An 18,444-nucleotide genomic window follows, 5' to 3' on the forward strand; every position below is an offset into this window, starting at 1 on the left:
ATAATTGCACGTGAAGAACACTTTCCTTTTTTTCCTTAATAATTAAAAAATCTTTCTTTCCTTTTCAATTTGATATTTACCTTAATCATCAATAAAATATCCTTTAGTGATTTTTTTAAAATTCTAGTAATAAAAAAATAATTATGAGAAAAAGGAAATTTTATTTAAAAAATCAACTTAAGTGACTTTTTAAAGAAATTAATAAACTAAAATTTATATGATAATTTTTTCCTTAAATGTAAAAAATAAATTGATAATTTTATAGTAATATTTTTCATTAAATGTGGTAATTAATAGTTAATAATTGACTTTCGGTGCATTGAAAATTGATGTTTACTTTATGTGATGATGTCGAAAAGGGTCTTATTTAATTATTTTATCTAAGTATCTTGCTATTTATTTTTTATATAATTATTTGCTTTTTTAGATTTTTTATTTAATTTTAAGTATATTTTAAAAGATTATTACGTTAGCACTTAATTAATTTTTTAAAAATAATTTATATATATTTGAAATTAAATTTAAGATATTTAAATTTTTTATTCATTTTAAGATAATTTGACAAATAATACAAGTTTAAAGATTAAAAGAGCGAAAAATTAAATAGAACTAAAATAACTTTTTTATAAAGTTAAAAAGACCAAATAAATTATTATACTTTTTATTTTATTTTAAAATGATATTGATAATTCAGATTGAATCAGATTCGTTAATAAAAAATATATTCAAAGCCTAATTTATAAAGATCTAAAAGATAACATAAAACATTGTCATACCTATTAACCGGAATTATTATAAATAGACATAATATATTTTATCGGAATCTCAACTTTAAAAATTAAATTAAAAAATTATCAATTATTAAAAATAAAAAGAATTTAAAATAAAAATAAAAATTTAATTAAATTTGATCTCAATTAATATTAAAATTATTATCAATATAAAAAAAAGTAAATTTAAGTGTGCTGAATTTTTTTTCCTATATTAATTTTACCAAAAAAGGACCCGACAGTAAATGTTATATGTCTTTATTATATTCCCACTGTCCAATGAAACTTGAAAAATTAGCCTCACAGCAATAACATGGCTAGCTCCCAAATCCCATCAATTTTTATGCTTAAAATTTGGGTATTCACTATAACATGTGACCATGTCAGCTAAAGCAAAAAAACCTTACAATCACAGAGAGTGGCTAAGCCTATAAAGACAGATTCTTTTTCTATTTTATTCATTTTTTTCAATTTCTTTTGGCTTTACTTTCTTTTGTCATTCAACCGCAATCCTCAAAATCCAGCCTTTTTCCAGCAATTACTCAATTTCTAAAATCCTTCTAATTTCCCTTTTTTTTAAATTTCTTTTTTCAAGCTGTCATTATCTATAGAGGTAAAGTTCATTTCTTTAGGAAAAAAAATTAATAGAATTTTGCAAATTGATATATTGTATGATTGATAATGATAACAGTATAGCAGAGGAATTTACAGTGAAGGAACTCTGCTTTTTTTTTTTGTCTACTTGTCTCTCCTTATTGAAAGCTTCTACTTTACTTAAATTTGTCTTTAAATTTTGAAGCTGTAGACATTTTCCATTGATGAGTATTTGAGTTTTCTTGCAAAAAAGAAAAAAAAATGCAGTGCCCCATATCAAAATCAAGCCTTGACAAGCAGTTTTGAGATTCAAGACAGTTTTTCTTTTATCAATTTAAAGGTAAGAGATTTAGGTCCCATTTAGTTTCTGTTACTTTTTGCTGTTTTTAATGTTTCAAAGTCTCAGTTTTTTAAGATTGTGCGGTTTTTTTAGGGTTGCAAAAATGAGGGATTTCCCATCATGTTTTGGTGAAAATGGGGTTCAAGTAGCTGATTCATCATCATCAAACACAAGTAAAAATGGACAAAACATAGTTACTTGTGTTTATCAATGTCAAATCTTAGGTAGATCGTGTTTAATAACTGTGACTTGGAACAAGAGTTTAATGGGACAAGGCTTAAGTGTTGGTATTGATGATTCTACCAATCAATGTCTTTGTAAAGTTGATATAAAGCCATGGTTATTCTCTAAAAGAAAAGGGTCTAAGTCTTTAGAAGCATATTTTTGTAAATTAGACATATTTTGGGACCTTTCGACGGCGAAATTCAGTTCCGGACCGGAACCATCGCAAGGGTTTTATGTTTGTGTTGTTGCTAATAAACGAATGGTATTGCTTCTTGGTGACATGAAAAAAGAAGCTTATAAAAAGACTAATGCTAGTCCCGTTCCTTTGGATGCCCTCTTCGTGGCCAAAAAGGAAAATGTTTTCGGCAAAAGGGTGTTCGGTACAAAGGCACAGTTTTGCAATACCGGTCGGATTCACGATCTTGTGATTGAATGCGACACGATCGGGGTAAACGATCCGTGTCTTGTGATTCGTGTGGACGGCAAGAGTTTGATGCAAGTGAAGCGGCTACGATGGAAGTTTCGAGGGAATTATACTATTTTGGTTGATGGGATGGCTGTTGAAGTTTATTGGGATGTTCATAATTGGCTCTTCGGATCATCGGTCGGGAATGCCGTTTTTATGTTCAAGGCATTGCCTTCATCGGAGGAGAAGTTGTGGATTAGCCAACCGAACACTAATCCGAGTACGTTGCAATGGTCTTTCTCACAACGGTTTCAAGATTCGAAGACACGAAATCTCGGCTTTTCATTGGTTTTGTATGCTTGGAAGAATGAGTAGAAAAACAGATTATAGATTCGTCTTCAACTCTCTCAAAAGTGCTAACATAAAAAAACTTTTATTGAGTGGTGATGTTTATATACACTTATGATCAAAGTTCGATTGATTCGATTGAAAAATCGAACCATTTGTTTTTCTTTTCCGTGTTCTTACTCTGCTGTATATCCTTGATACATTAGTTTAATTATCAATATTTGTTATACGAATTGAAATTCTTCAATGGGTAGTTGTTCAAATCTTCTTACAGCTGCAGTTCGAGCTGGTTTTGCGGACGACAAGTTATTGACTAGCAGAGCTGAAATCTCCTCAAAGCATTAATGCATTAGCGGTATGGGTCTAACTGCAAGTATGCCTTAGTTGAAGTCAACATGAATCGGTTTAGTTCATTGGAAACTATATTACTCTGGTTCTTTAGTTTTCTTGAAGTATCCGTGTTTTGATTCTTATCTAGACATTGTTATGGGGATATGATCCTACAAGGACTCTCTAAATGCATAGAAAAACTTGAAAAGAGAAAAACGAACAATACCCTTATTTGACACTTACATTACACCCGAGTTTGAGTAGCATACGTTCTTAGGAAACTTGTGATTCAGACTAATGCGCAGAATATCTTGAGGTCAACTGTCGAAACTCAGAATGATTGTATCGTGATGTAGGGCTGAAGAGGATGGTCTAGTCCAAGATACGGATGCTGGCTTTTCCTAAGCTGTGGGAAGTGTTTAGTTTCATGACTTCTTGTTCACGGAATTATCGGATTGAGGTGGTATTTCAACAACCAATAAAGGTAAGTCACTTTTGACATGAACTGGGACACCATTCAGTATCTGCAACACTTTCTTGATAGATTGCAGAGTGTGATAGGAAATTCAGCTTGTTTTTAACACCATGAAAGCTTTAAACTTTCAGAACTGCTTTACGGAGTTTAATCTTCCATTGAACTCAGTGAAGCATAATAACAAATGGATCTAAATTTCTCAGTTGATTTATATCCGTAGAACTAGGAAACGAAGGCGATATGTTCAACTTTATCCATCACCATATTCAAATGTTCAATTTTTGCAACTCATCTTCTGCCTGCCTGTAGCAAGAACTTGGGGCTTATTGAAGTCTTGGATATGAGCGGATTAAGGTTTAGGATTAGCGATGCGATGATGTTTGATCCTTGCGAGAGAATCAAACAAGTTTCTTTTATGTTTTTTTCTTGGGACTCAAGATATCCTACGCTGCCAACAAAGACTTCTCTAACTTCGACTTCCTACAACCTGCACTCAACTTTTGAGGTATTGTTTGTTTTTGTTTCGTTTTCGAGTTTTGTTCATATATAGCCTCTCTTCACAACCCTAAAAGTCGATTCTTAATACATTTAAGATATTTTTGAGTTTTATCTGGATTTAATGTATCCCAGAACCCTAAATATCATTGTTGAATTAATTCCTAATCTCAATCCTAGAGAATGACTTGGAACATTCTAACTGTGAACTTCATAATTTATGGGTAGCTTGGCAATGAACTTTTTGTAGGGAAGAAAAAAGGGGACAAATGCACATTTTATGCATCCAAGTGCAAACCTATCATCTAAACTTATCTGGACTCAAAAAAATTAAATCGAAAATTATTCGAACTTGAAATGATTCAAACAAACAATACAAAATGATTTCAACCTAAATTGACATAATGATCTAAGTTGAAAAGCTTGAGCTTTAAACTCGAATAGTACAAATCCATAATTTGAACTCAAAATTGATTTGACTTATCCAATTAACATGTGCAAATAAGTTCATATGAACAAATCTTGATTCCAAAAAAAATTCATACCTTTTGGTGAAAATAATTTTTTTAAAGGTTAAGACTTTAAGAATTTTTAGATCTTAAGTTGAAGTAGAATTTTATGTAAATGTATGGATTCTTTTTCAAATTAGAGACGGCAAAATTCAAATTGCCCAATAGATTCCCAATTGATTCATTCCAAACGGAGTAGGTTTATTTTTATGAAAAGTGGATGCGAGATGGGTCTCTACTCTAGATTTATTTTGGTTATAGTTAATTAGCTTCAATTAATCGTTGAATTAGTTATTCAATTTAGTGTTTATAATAATTGATTTTGATCGGAACTGGTGATGTAGTTGTAACTTAAAAAACAAAACATCTTCAAAGGCTTTAATTTTATTTATCAATACTTTTAAGAGAGATTAATTGGATTCTAACAAAAATCGATCTCTTAGTCGATTAAACACAATTAGAGTAAGAAAAATATTTGTGTTCAAATCTTTAGTTAACACTAATATAAAGTTCAATCTTTAAATAATCGGCTACTATCATTGGCTTAGATAAATTAAAAGTGGACAAGCATAAACTCTGTTAATATAAATTTGTTTCGATCCATGAACAAATCTATTTTTCATAAATGAAATAGTGTCTTTCATTCCTAAGGAATTGAAAAATGACACATGTTGGTTAATATTATAGAAACAATCAATCATACAGAAATTAAAAGAAAGAAAGAAAGAAAAAGGAAAAAAATCTTCTATTGGTACATATACTGTGCCTCAAATTTTGGTTTGCTAAAGAAAATAAACTTAAAAGAATAAGCATTCAAAGAATCAGAGTGAAATCTTTGAAGTTTATTTCATTTAGTTCATCTAATCATCGTTAACGTGCCGTATCCATTCGATCTAAAATTCAAATCTCAACATCTGACAAACCTCTTCTATTATCTCTGAACCCACAACCTCGAACTTTTTCCTTGAAGCCAAATGTCAACACCTAATGTGACAAACCAATTTGTTAAATGCTGCCATCAACTTTCCTATTGTGTGTGTATTTTCATTTAATTTGCCTCTGCATCCCACACTATCAATATGATTGCATCACGGCACATGCTACAGCTTGTGCCCAATGCCTTAGATTGGTCTTAACTTGTTGAGGATTATCTCCTGCAAAAAATGGAAAATTTATTAATACGGGTACGTATATAACACGAGTACATTCATTTCTATGTTATTCAAGCTAGAGTGTTAGATATTGGATACATATATAACACGAGCACATTCATTTCTTTCATGTATTTTTGAGGGTTTATATTCTCGTAATTATGTTTAAATATGCGTAAGTTTAAGTGCTTCAAGAAGAATGAAAAGGCCGAATCACTCAATTATCAGTATCCAACATGCCAAATAATAGATTATAATTGCATTTTATTTAAGAAAAACTTATTTTATGTCACCTAGATGCTAATGTTTGAATGGATATTTCTAGAAAAATGAAAGTTAGATACCAAACATGTAAAACCTATATAACTCATGCACGATTATTATACATATATATATATATATATATGTATCTAACACGAATATATTAAAATTAAGGTTATTGTAGAATCGTTAGTTATGATCTATATTCAAATATGAATCGAATATTTCTTCTAACACAATGGCATTGAGACATTACCTGGGTTGCAAATTTTCCAATCCAATACACTTCTAGGGCTTTCGAACTCATTGCATGACTGCGTAAAGGCTGGACCTCCGCCATGAGGGCTCGAAACCGGACTCGACGATACCTGACGATTTACAGCAAAATAAAGATCTAAAGCCGGCAATGTTTGGCATAATTTTTGCCCTTGTTCTTCTTCGAATCCAAACCCTAGCTCGATGGACCCTTTAAGTTCATGCAGATCTTCATCTGTCAACTTTTTACCATCGGTTACGTCAATCCCCTTTCTTTCCCTCTGTTTTTGCTTAAGCATTTGTTGTCGACGTCGCTCCCACGCGATGTCCCTTGACGCCTCGCACATTGATAATTGCCTCGACAAAGGCCGGTCGCTTTTCAACGATTTGGATGCTTTCAATGCCATGCGTCGCAATTCGTCTGGCTCCGATCCGCCTGACGAAAACGTAATCGCTTTCCTTAATCTCATCTCTTCTTTCTTCGCCATTTCAACAGCAATCCTAAAAACCGTGACGGTATCAACAATGGTGGCAGCGGAAAGCTGAAGCAACGACGGAGGAAAATAAAATTGGGCTGTGTTAGGGATTAGGTTAAGGATTACAAGGTGTTTATCTATTTTTAGGCCAATATTTTGTGTTTTTTTATAAAAAAAATTAAGAAATTATGAAAAAAAATTTAAATAGCATGGCCTGCTAGAAGGTGAAAATGATTGAGAGAGCTTTAATTGTGAAATAAAGGATTGGCTTTTGTTTAGGGGATTTAATACCATACATTTATAACTGTCACTTGGAAATCCCTCTAAATATTTTATGTATTTTTAGTGTCGGAAATTGTCGGGTTTTGGTTTGTTGCCAATGTCTTTTCTTCTACCATTTTGTTTACCAACATAATAGTTGTTACAAATTACTGTTATAATTGTGTTTTTACTCACATTTTGGTCATTACGGTCGGGTCGGTTCGGTTAACACCCGAACCGAATTACTTAAATATAAATTCTTTTTACCATTAATCGAACCGAAATATTTCGGTTAACCGAATTAATCAAAATTTATATGTTTTTTTATCTTTTGGTTAAAATAAATATAAAACATAATAATAAAACACATTGCTAATATTCATTTGCTTTTATTCAATAGTTTAAAAAACTTTGAATGAAATTGAAAATAACAAATAACACATTAAAAACACTACGTAAGTGTTGTAAACAACAAATATTTCAGTTAATTATCCGGTTTCGAACCAAATTAACCGATAATTGAAATTCTAAAAAATCATTAATCGACATTTGACTAAACTAAATTCGGATACCGACCAATTAACCAAATTAAATCGACTGAATCGGTTTAAGGGATTTAACACCATACAGTTATAACTGTTGCTTGGAAACCCTCAAACTATTTTATGTATTGTTAGTGTCGGAAATGGTCGGGTATTGGTTTAAATTGTGGTTGCCAATGGGTTTCTAGCTACTACCATTTTGTTTATCTCCATAACAATTGTGACAAATTACTGTGGTAATTTGTGTTTTTACTCAACTTTTTGTTGATGTAATTAGGGAGGCGAATATCAATCAAACAAAACTGAACCCTAACTTAACGTTAAATCTGATTGCATTTTGCTTTTTTCTGTATTGTTCAACTAGTGTGATGTTAACCATATCAAATTAAAGGTTAACCCGATTGATTTATATAATCATTTATAAAAAAAAAATAACGTTTATTAATGGTAATGTTTAAATCTTAATATTAAAATTGTAAGATATCAATTTTTTTTATTAATTTAGTTTAAAGTTGTCCATGAGTCGGGCTAAGTAAAAGATTTAGGCTCGACCTCAGCCTAACCTAAAAATGTGCATAAATTTTAAGCCAAACTCGGCTCAGATAAAATTGTTAAAATCCAAACTCAACCCAACCTAACTTGCTCATATTAAAATTTTTTATATAAAAATAAATTTTAAAAATTATAATACATCAAATACACAAAAATATTAAAATAAATGTTTCTCAACAAATAAATTTTTTAAAAAATATTTAATAACACTAATATAACTGCAATTTAGCAACTAAATACCTCTAAAATAATAGCAAAATTAATAATAAAATAAGAGTTGTATAATATCCAAACAATAATAAAAAATAATAATATAATAGACAAAACAATGAAAAAGCAGCAGCAGCAATTTTTTTTTTTTTGCAAATTCAAGCCGGACTCAGGCCAAAAAAGGCTTACCCGAGGCTCGGTCTATTTAAAAAATGGGTCTTATTTTTTGTCCAAATCTATTTTTCAAATATATATTTTTACTCAAACCCTACTACTTTTCAAATGGACCTTCAAGCCTAATCCATAAATAAGTCTAATTTAATCCTCAATTTACGTATTAAATATACATTCGTACTTAATTTAGAGCATATTAAAAAAAAAAACATAAGAAGGCATTTAATAGCCAAGCTAACAAAAGGACATGATCTATACTTTAATAATTTTTTGAGGACTTGATTTGAGCATAATTTGAGGAGATTTAAAGGATATTAAACTTATTATTAATAACAAATTCAATAACCATATTGGACTCGACTATATCTAAAGTCGAGTTGGGTTGAACTAAATTAAGGATAAATTATGTTATTTTTTCATTTACCAAACTTAAAGCTTAATATATTATTTAAAAGACAATAAACTCTTTATTACTCGATTTCTTATCCGCTAATATTTTTTACATATTTAAATTTTAAAATTAGAATTTGTCAACATGTTGAAATATGATTTTTCAAGTAAAAAGTTTTTTTTTTAAATAATCGCATGTCTACAATCTTAAAAATTCATAAATCTAATCATGCTATATAAAATTAAATCATTAAAAGTATGAGAAAACTATACTATTAGTCACTAAATTATAAGTAAATTTTTGTTTTAGTCACTTAATTAAAAAAGTTACAATTTGATCACTATTGCTTGCACTAATCAAAGCCTAGCTCTCTTTTCCCTTTTCTTATACAAATCATTTTTTTTTTATAAAATTTGGATGTCACAAATTTGTGAGCCAAAATTTAAACAAATTTTTTCTCCAATCTCCGAAACTTACATTAGATCGACTTAGAACTAAGGTATGTTCTTCTACTCGTTGACGGGTACTGATCCATTATATCAATCATCGAATCGTTGCTTGAAGTTCGCCAGCATAATGTTTTTAGAAAAAAAAAACTTTTTTAAATAGGTAAATGACTTAAATGAAAACTTTCAAAAGTAATCAAAGTATAACTATTTTTAATCAAGTGACCAAACAAAAACTTTCTATGGTGTAGTTTACCTAAAAGTATTAATTTTCAATTTATCAAATCTAATCTTAATTAAATTGAAAACTCTAATTATTCTTTAAAAACTTTAATTTTAGTAATACTGAACTAAAATTAAAAATTAACTGAGGCCACTTTTTCTTTTTGGTATTTTTCCTTCTTATATTTTATTAATTCAGTTTTCATGTCAACCTAACCAACGAATTTCCTAAAAATATTAATTTCGAAATTACTCCCCATTAAATATTGAAAATGCAATTTAATCCCTAAATTAAACTAAAATCCAAATAAATTCATTTAAAAAACCAATATAAAACACATAATTTTAAATAAAGGAATACTTAGAGAAATTTCATTAACACAAACACAAAAGACTAAATAAATAAAATTCATAATAATAATAATAAACAGATTCAAATATTACAAATATTCGATCTACTACCATCCCAAATACATCTAAAAAAGAGAATTTTACAAGAAAAATAAAATAAAATGAAAATACAGTCCATCTTAAAAATAATATTAGATGAAAACAAGGCACTTGAACCACATTAGAATCAATATAACTCATATATATATATTTATATATAAATATATATATATATAACCTACAAAACAATATACAGTTCACATTAATGTTAAAAAGAAGACCAGATTTTCATGACTCAACAGTGATGTTTCCGTTACTCGGCTTCGTGATTTTCGGAGCAGCAGCTTTCATTGTTGTCGTTACCGGTTTTGATCGATCTTTCACCATACCAGCTCCGTTACTGCTCTGCCCGCCAACCCGACCCTTACTTTTCACCTCATTTGCAGTACCGGATCGTTCTGTCTGAGCACCTAAGCTGTGGCGGTGAGTCCGGCAGCATGTTTTCGCCTTTTCGTCCACAGATGAGTGGACTACATCACTGCAGCTCTTTCTCCGAGAAAGATTTGGCGACTTTGGCCGAGTCAATGGTAACTGAAATGAAATAAAAGCAAGAATGAAAACGTTTCATTAAATTGATCACGGTGTATTCAGGGTTATGTTGTATTGACAACACAAGGAGAAAGGCTTCAGTTACCTTCTTCGGTTCGACTTTTGGTGGAGGTCCTTCATAGTAGAAACTCGGTACCGGGTTTGCTTTGACAACCATGCTTTTTCTAAGCTGCTTAATGGCTGCTTGTTGCTCTTCCTACAAGAAATGTAAATAAATGTCACGGTTATAGCTCTCCTAGAAGACCCGACTCGAACACGAATCTTATGGAAGAGATAATTTTAAACAGCACGTACCTTGGTCCGAGCCTCGCACTGGCTTCTTTCGGCCTCCAAAGCTTGATGTTTTTCCTCTAACTTCAGGTAAAACTGGATGGCAAAAAAAATTATACATTTCGATAACTTGAAACCCAAAATGTGGAAAATGTAGGTTTCGAAGATCAGCCATTCAGATTAAGAACATACCTGCTTCCGTCTCTCAGCACGTTCGGCACTTTTGAAAGTTGGAGCAGTTCCAATAGTTACCCTGGATCTAGAAGTACGAAAAGATGCAACCGTACTAGACACAGCTAAAGAAAACTCGACTAAAACAATAAAAACCCTTGTCCTAAATGGTTAAAACAAATAGCATAGAGTTCGGATAGAGACTCCTAGCATCGTAACTTAACTTCTTAAAACCAAAGAGAGGATACGTGGATGCAACAGACCAATTATCCTCATCATCGGGATGCCTCCTGTCGAAAGGTTGAAATAGCTTCCTTGACATCGAAGGAGTCAGAGGAGAGCTTCGCTGAAAGAAATGGCAAGATCGTATAGTTCAACACCATACATATATAACAATTAAGTAACATCAATTATCATAAACCGGACCATTAGTATAGAACATCAATAATTCATATTATCAACAATGTCATTCAAAGCATGTCAAAAGACCATAACTTGTTAAGTCTCTCGTATCGTGCATTGCTCATCCGAGTTGTCTAACAAAACTAAATCTCGAGAATTTTAGTTACCTCAAAATTCTTTGTAGCAATAGGAGAAGGTGTAGATTTAACACTTGCTATGCCGTTAGCACCGGCTTTTGAGTTATGGTGCACACGAATATCTCCGGCACCACCAGATTTAGATGCGACAGGGCTTAATTTCACATGGTCGGTGAACTTCTGATCTCCGATCTTTTCCTTTTTCTCATCAGGGATATCGGTACCAAAATTTGAGCTTTTGACACCTAACACATCTTCATTCACGGTACCATTATGGACAATGGAGTTCTCCTCAGTGCATTCCTTGACCTCGTAGTTCTTTGACTCAGTGTCTTCTGAAACTCTAGGAGCACCATTTGAATTCACCACACCGTTCGATTTCACAACACCGTTGGGCTTATCATCCATATGCACATCAGTGAGTTCCCTCCCCATCAAACTGCATTAGAAATAAGATGACCTTTTAGCTCGGAAAAGCCAAACTCAGCACAAAGGAATAAAGAAACCAAACAAGACACTGAAAAACCATGGAAGATTGCAATTTCAAGTTGTCGAAACAAAGAACTGGACCGAGAAACGACAAGCACTACACAATTCCTAGCGCATATATATAACCCACATATCAAATAAAACATGATTTTTCATGTAGATCCATCCATGATCTGCAGCAAAAATTCAATACCCTAGCCGAGATCGAATGGTGATTACTTTTGCTCCTAGCAAAGAATTCACTTTCACTTTCACTTTCACTTTTTTTTTTTTTTTTTCCAAACATTGAAATGCTTTTACCTTTGTTTCACATTTGGTATGCAAAAAAAAGGTCACCATTGTACTCTTCAAACAAGAATGCAGAAGAAGATTAATGGAATCATTTGGAAGTTCACATGAAAGATGATACCTTTAAGCACAAATTATGGAATTCAAGACTCTACTTTTTAATCCAAATTAGTCTCCTTTACATATAATTCTACCAAATATAGACCCACACACACAGAGGGAAAAAAAAAAACTGAAAAGTTCATTCAAAGAAAGATAAAGAGAGAAGATTTAATTTAGCAAATATTAACCAAAAATTAAAAATCCAAGAGAAAAATGGAAGCTTTAGTTAAAGCTCCATATTTCTTAGCATTTACATTAACATAAAGAACAACAAAAATCACTTAAAAGAGCTTTTAAAAGAAACCCACAAATCCAGCAGTTTTAGACCAAACAAACAAACCCCAGAACTGCTTTAGGATAAAGAGAAAAAAGAGAGAGGATAAATTTACTGAAAATGTTCATTTACTGGCACACATTTCACATAAAAACACCCCACATTACTATAAAAAAGTAAAAACCCAGAAAAAAAAAAACATGAAAATGAAGCAAAATACCTTGAAAAAGACAGCAACAAGAAAAAAAAAACTCAAGTAAAATAGATCAAATCCCATTGCTTATATTAAAACCAAAAATAGAAAGAAAAAAAAAACCCAGAAAGATAAACATTGATACACATATATACATAATATATATATTCTCTTACTGTTATCTTCTAGGTTTGATCTGATAAGATCTTGAAACCTTTTTGTCCCTCTCTTCTCTGTTCTTCAGCTTGTGTTCTTTCCCTTACAGTTTCTCACACACTAAGTGATATTTTTGCTTTTATTTAGGTCTCTCAGTCATTGAAAGCTGGGTTTTATTTCATGGATTTTGCTAACCAGTGGTGTTTAAGTACTGTTACTGTTGATTCTTTTTTTCCTTTTTTTGACTCACTATTAAATTATTTTGTTTTTTCCTTCATCCACTCGTTGCTATCTTTTTCTCACAAGTTGATAAATTATATAGTAATAATTATATGTGTATGTATAGTTGTTGGTAAGGCTGATCCATATATGATATACCCTCAATTACAATTTCTTTTTTGTTGCGATGTTATTATAATTTCTAATTATATTTATTATTTTAATATAATATTTAATATTATTTAAGAGTATAATTATTTCAATATATTTAAATTTATATATTTATGTATTAACAATAATTTTATATTAATCGAGTTAAAGTTAAATCATTATTTTTAAACAAATCTTAAATCAATCACTTTTCTAAAAATATTTTCAACTAATCAAATGTTATGTTATTTTCGTATTTATTAAAATGTTATATTTTGCGAATTGGTACCATCATTCGCATATCCTGTAAGCACACTTCATTAGGTCACATTATTGACCTAATAAGGAAGGTTTACACTATAAGATACTCAACCACAACCCATCAATCAAGAACCCACATATAGATTCTAAATGTGCTTTCTTTTCTTTTTTAAATACTTTTTAAACACGATTAAAGATAAATATTATACTCTTCAATTTTCTTTTATATTTTTATTCTCTAAGAGTTACTTAAATTTTTCTTACTACTCTTGACTCGTTGGGTTATTTCTCTTTAACCCATCAAAAGGGTTTAAATTGAAGATTAAAGTTATAATTATTCAAAATTATAGTTAAAGTTGTCGATCGAGTTTTAGTTCAATTAGTATAGATATTATTATCAATATACGAAGACGTGGTTTTGAATGCACTGAAACCCTTAAAATCTATAATAAAATTATTAAAAAATTATGGTGAAAATTTGGTAAATCCTTTTCATAAGTCCTTTGGAATTGTATCTAAAATTTTCAATACAGATAATTCTTTGTGAAGTTCCTTACTCCAAAGCCTTCCTTGTAATATTAAACAAGAGACAAATTCCACGTAAAAATATAATTAAAAATATATATAAATCCAAGATGGATATAACAATGAATCAAAATTTGTATAAAATAAGATTTGACTAATAATTTTGTAAGAGTTTAAAATAATTTATCGAAATAAATTTAATGATTAATCTTTTATGTTTTATAAATTTATTAAAGGAATGAACGTTAACCACAATTTTAAAATTATTCTATATTAAAAATGAGAATCAAAGCATCGATTTTATTTTATTATTTGATTTTATTGGTGGTGAAGAGTGTGAAAATAGTATGAATACTATTTATCGTATTTGATATGAAAGATAGCCAAGTGAGAGGCTTTCGATTTAATGCATATGTGAAAAAATAGCATCTAAACAATGCTTCAAATCTAGTCATCTTATCTTAAACTATTTAATGCTAGTCAATTAAACCAAAGCTTTAGATTTTCTAATTGGAAAACAAAATATATTTTCCTTTTCTCTAAAAAATATATGGACTAATGTATAGGCAAATCTAGCCCTAAAATAAAAAAAAATTGTTATGTAAGTCCTTAAATTTTTTAAAAATTTTAAATTATTAAATATAAAATTATGCTTTACCCCTAAAATTATAAAAATTTGATTTAATACTTTAAAATTATAAATATATAGAATATAAAACTTAAAATTTCACTCAGCCCTCTTAAAAATTATTCGGTTTCTACCGGATTAATGCATGTTTAACATGGAATAATTACATAAAAATTGAAAAATAAACGAGTCATATTGTATGTATATGCATTAGTCATAGGTTTCTGATATTATGCAAACGAAAAATTTAATATTATATAAACAATTATTCAAGAATATTTAAAATGATATGATTATTTACATATATATAATTACCGATATGGAATTAGAGTCGATAATTGGGTTTGACGAAAAAAACATTACAATAAATTTATTTTTCCTCTTGACTGTTTCACTTTTGTTACATAAATCCTAAATTATCAAGCTATAAATTTACTATTGTTTTTATGTAAGTGGAGACAATATCGATTTATAATTATCAATTTTAATTTGATATATCTATCAAGTAACTAAATGAATGTATAGTATTTAATTTCTATCAAATCGAATAACTTAATCACTTTAGATTAAATCATTTAATTTTAGATTTAATTGAGTTTGTAATATAAGCTAAAGTCTTACCACTTCTCCTAATTTAAGCCTTGATTGTGTTCATTGAACTTTGAATTGATTTATAAAGCAAGATGATTAATTAGTATTGTTCCTGTGGATGCACTATTTTTCTACTGAAACCGGTACATACCAATATCGGTCTGTTTAGATGTATTGTTTCAAATTTATCGATATTTAAGAAAAAATTTAATACATATATATAAAAATATTTACAAATATTAAATGAATGATATTAAATAAATTTCAAATATAGAATATTCATACATTAGTCCTTACACAGTGTTTTGGTAAATATTTTATTGTTTATTATAACAATAAAATGTTAGAAATTTTATATCTTTTACTATTATTCATGTATCAACCGGTACTATTAGAATTGGGTAGAACGGATCGATGCAATCGATATGGATCAAAATTTTAAACGATGTGGAAAAGAGAATTGATTGCACCAATTTATTATTAGAATAACGTGCATCAGCTGAAACCGATGCGAAACCAACTACATTACTATAAAGTTCCCCTAATTTAAAGCTTAAATGCGATGGCAACCAAATTAACCCTAAGTCTAGATGTAGGGTTGTAAGTGAATCGAGCTTGAATGAACAAACCTCTGTTCATGTTCGTTTGTTTCTTTTTAAGTTTGTTCGTGTTTAGTTTGTGTTCGTTAATAATTTTAAATTTTTTTGTTCATGTTTGTTTATTTAAAATCATGTGAGTTCATGTTCGTTTGTTTAATGTTCACGAGCATATTCATTTAACTTAATCGAACATGCTCACAAATAGTAAATAAACATGTTCACGAACAATGTTAATGAATAATAAACAAACAAACAAACAATAAGTACACACACAAAGATATTATTTTAATATTTTTATAAGAAAATATCATTAATAAATAAACGAGCTTGTTCGTGAACATAAACGAATTGAACACACCTCTGTTCGTGTTCGCTCGTTTATTAAACGAACAGAAAAAATTTGTTCATACTTATCTATTTAGCTTAGTAAACGAACGTTATACGAACGATTCACGAGAATATTCTGTTCATTTACATCCCTATCTAGATGTGAAGGGGGCAATTGACCTTAAAATTTACAGAAGTGAAATGAATAAAGTAAAACATGGAGGGACCCATTGCTCAATTTTCTTTTATCCTTTTCTTATTGTCCTCTAATTAGGTGAATGAAAGAGCAATTTGAAAGGAATATTTAAGGTTTATAATTTAATTGCATGATGTGATTACTGTCCCCTAAGTAGGTGAATGAAGGACCAAATTGTAAACAAAGATTTAGGTTTTGCAATTTTTTTATTGATTTATTTGCATGATGGAATTGTGAACATCTAAAAGCCAAAGGCGACAACAAGCTAGCAATTAGGTAAATAAATGAAGTTGGGTTTAATACTAATAATAATAAAAGTGGGTTCCATTAGAAGAAAAGGATAAAATTAGGTGATGCATAATTTTCTTAGTTTAAGTTTAGTTAAACTTTCAATTGATTGTTTTCATTTACTTTTACAAAACAATTAGGAAATAATAAAAAAATGTGTTAAGTGATAGATTTGTTTATGCTATTAGAAACATTCAAAATGATGAACAAATGATTAGGTTCAAACATTGAAGACGATATTATTGAGAAGGGCAGCCAAGAACCTCGAACATGAATCGTAAAACGGACATAAAGAATATAAAAAAAAATATACAACAATGAAAATGATTGAATTAAATTTCATTAATACAAATAATATTTGCAATAATAAAAAGTTTAATTAAATTAATATTTATTTTTTAAAGCAATGCATTTTCATTCATGTGTTTATTTCATGGAAAAACAGCTTGGTCAACAAAAAACAAGTCTTTTTTTACATGTAATATAACTTACCCTTTTCCGAAAAAGAGCTCATCTATGAGTAATTTTTATTTTTATATCAAAATTATCTTAAATAATATATATTTAATTAATATTAAATATTATAATTTTAATATTATTAAATATATATTTAATAATATAATAATTTATTAATATAATTTATTAATTTAATAAAAGTATTTAATATTAATTTTATTTTAATAATAAATTTTAAAAATAATATTCTTCATATATTATTGAAAATATTTTTATTACTATTTTAATAATAGATATATATTACAATTATAAATATATTAATAATAAATGTTTAAAATATGCCATAACTTTTATACTCTTCACAAATTTGAAATTTAGTCCAGAATTTCAATAATTTAGTCCTCTACTTTTTAGATTTGAAAAGCAAGTCGAATTGTTAATACTATTAAATTTTGAAATCTAAAAATGTTAGCAATTTGATCTAATAGTGTTAGCATGAATTTAACAAAATATTCTTAATAGTGTTAGCAATTGGATCTAATTTTGAAATCTAAAAAGTAGGACTAAATTTCCAAAATAGAAGTATAGGGATTAAATTTCAAATTTATAAAGAACGCAGAGACTTATGACATATTTTAACCCAAGATAAAATATGGATATTTTAATTATATAAATATGAGTACTTGTTTAAATAATGCTTAGTTATATTTATCCCTTTCAACTCTAATGTTTCAATACATACTCTCATATATATATATATATATATATATATATATATAAAAGTTAAATTAAATTTTAATCAGACATTATTTATTATTAAATTTATATATGATATTGATTATTACAAAATATTATCTTATTATAAAATAAATTTCAATTGTCAAAAAATTGGACTATAATATATTTTGTAACAATAAATTTATGTTGTATTTGTTTTACAAGGAACAACTTTTAGAAAATAATTTCAAAACAAAAGTTGCCAAATAATAAAAAATATTATACGCAGAATCATCCAAACACGAAATATATTAATTTTTCAAAAATTAATTTATTTTCTAAAATTATTTTTCAAAGTTATTTTAAGTGAAACAAACACAACTTAAAATTTATGCATTCAAATGATTTGGAACATTTATACATCTTAATATATATATATATATATATATATATATATATATGATTTTGGGTTTTTACCTCAATATTATAAAAAAAATTATACACGAAAATGGGTTGTCAGACAGATTAATTACGAAAATGATATATTTTTTTAGGTCATGCCTACCTGACAGG

General features: G+C 28.8%; 3 protein-coding genes across 9 annotated transcripts; 1 reads left to right on the forward strand and 2 right to left on the reverse strand.

The window, feature by feature from the left end:
* The first annotated feature begins 1,118 nt into the window (after positions 1–1,118).
* Positions 1,119–4,167, forward strand: LOC108457809 (uncharacterized). 3 transcript variants are annotated; one of them, XR_008274338.1, is made up of 4 exons: positions 1,119–1,704; positions 2,958–3,038; positions 3,370–3,497; positions 3,798–4,167. XR_008274338.1 is itself a non-coding variant. In XM_017756960.2 (2 exons), the coding sequence occupies exon 2, from the start codon at positions 1,808–1,810 to the stop codon at positions 2,708–2,710; it is 903 nt and encodes a 300-aa protein (XP_017612449.1). In that variant the 5' UTR covers positions 1,385–1,704; positions 1,798–1,807; the 3' UTR covers positions 2,711–2,916. The 3 variants fall into 3 exon arrangements, 1 of the variants encoding a protein (XP_017612449.1); XR_008274337.1 differs by having other exon boundaries at positions 1,120–1,704; positions 3,370–4,167; XM_017756960.2 differs by lacking the exons at positions 2,958–3,038; positions 3,370–3,497; positions 3,798–4,167 and adding an exon at positions 1,798–2,916 and having other exon boundaries at positions 1,385–1,704.
* A 940-nt stretch (positions 4,168–5,107) lies between these two features.
* LOC108458005 (uncharacterized) lies at positions 5,108–6,948 on the reverse strand. Its single transcript, XM_017757229.2, has 2 exons — positions 6,161–6,948; positions 5,108–5,646 (listed from the first exon to the last, which is right to left on the reverse strand). Exons 1-2 carry the CDS (start codon positions 6,645–6,647, stop codon positions 5,567–5,569), a joined length of 567 nt encoding a protein of 188 aa, XP_017612718.1. The 5' UTR covers positions 6,648–6,948; the 3' UTR covers positions 5,108–5,566.
* A 2,855-nt stretch (positions 6,949–9,803) lies between these two features.
* LOC108458004 (protein WAVE-DAMPENED 2-like) lies at positions 9,804–13,251 on the reverse strand. 5 transcript variants are annotated; one of them, XM_053021514.1, is made up of 7 exons: positions 12,935–13,251; positions 11,443–11,851; positions 11,122–11,219; positions 10,895–10,988; positions 10,727–10,798; positions 10,518–10,628; positions 9,804–10,414 (listed from the first exon to the last, which is right to left on the reverse strand). In XM_053021514.1, exons 2-7 carry the CDS (start codon positions 11,845–11,847, stop codon positions 10,112–10,114), a joined length of 1,083 nt encoding a protein of 360 aa, XP_052877474.1. In that variant the 5' UTR covers positions 11,848–11,851; positions 12,935–13,251; the 3' UTR covers positions 9,804–10,111. The 5 variants fall into 5 exon arrangements, with proteins under 5 accessions (XP_052877474.1, XP_052877476.1, XP_017612717.1 ...); XM_053021516.1 differs by lacking the exon at positions 12,935–13,251 and adding an exon at positions 12,681–12,754; XM_017757228.2 differs by lacking the exon at positions 12,935–13,251 and adding an exon at positions 12,600–12,749.
* Positions 13,252–18,444: the final 5,193 nt, after the last annotated feature.

Source organism: Gossypium arboreum, chromosome 11, assembly GCF_025698485.1.
Source record: "Gossypium arboreum isolate Shixiya-1 chromosome 11, ASM2569848v2, whole genome shotgun sequence".
Classification (NCBI taxonomy): domain Eukaryota; kingdom Viridiplantae; phylum Streptophyta; class Magnoliopsida; order Malvales; family Malvaceae; genus Gossypium; species Gossypium arboreum.

Coding starts and splice junctions, on each gene's coding strand:
- LOC108458005 (XM_017757229.2), bottom strand. CDS start 6,647: ATGGCGAAGAAAGAAGAGATGAGATTAAGGAAAGCGATTACGTTTTCG. Junction 5,647..6,160: donor TTGGAAAATTTGCAACCCAG/GTAATGTCTCAA, acceptor CATTTTTTGCAG/GAGATAATCCTCAACAAGTT.
- LOC108457809 (XM_017756960.2), top strand. CDS start 1,808: ATGAGGGATTTCCCATCATGTTTTGGTGAAAATGGGGTTCAAGTAGCT.
- LOC108458004 (XM_053021513.1), bottom strand. CDS start 12,057: ATGAAAAATCATGTTTTATTTGATAT. Junction 10,989..11,121: donor AATTGGTCTGTTGCATCCAC/GTATCCTCTCTT, acceptor AGCTGTGTCTAG/TACGGTTGCATCTTTTCGTA. Junction 10,629..10,726: donor AGTGCGAGGCTCGGACCAAG/GTACGTGCTGTT, acceptor CATTTCTTGTAG/GAAGAGCAACAAGCAGCCAT.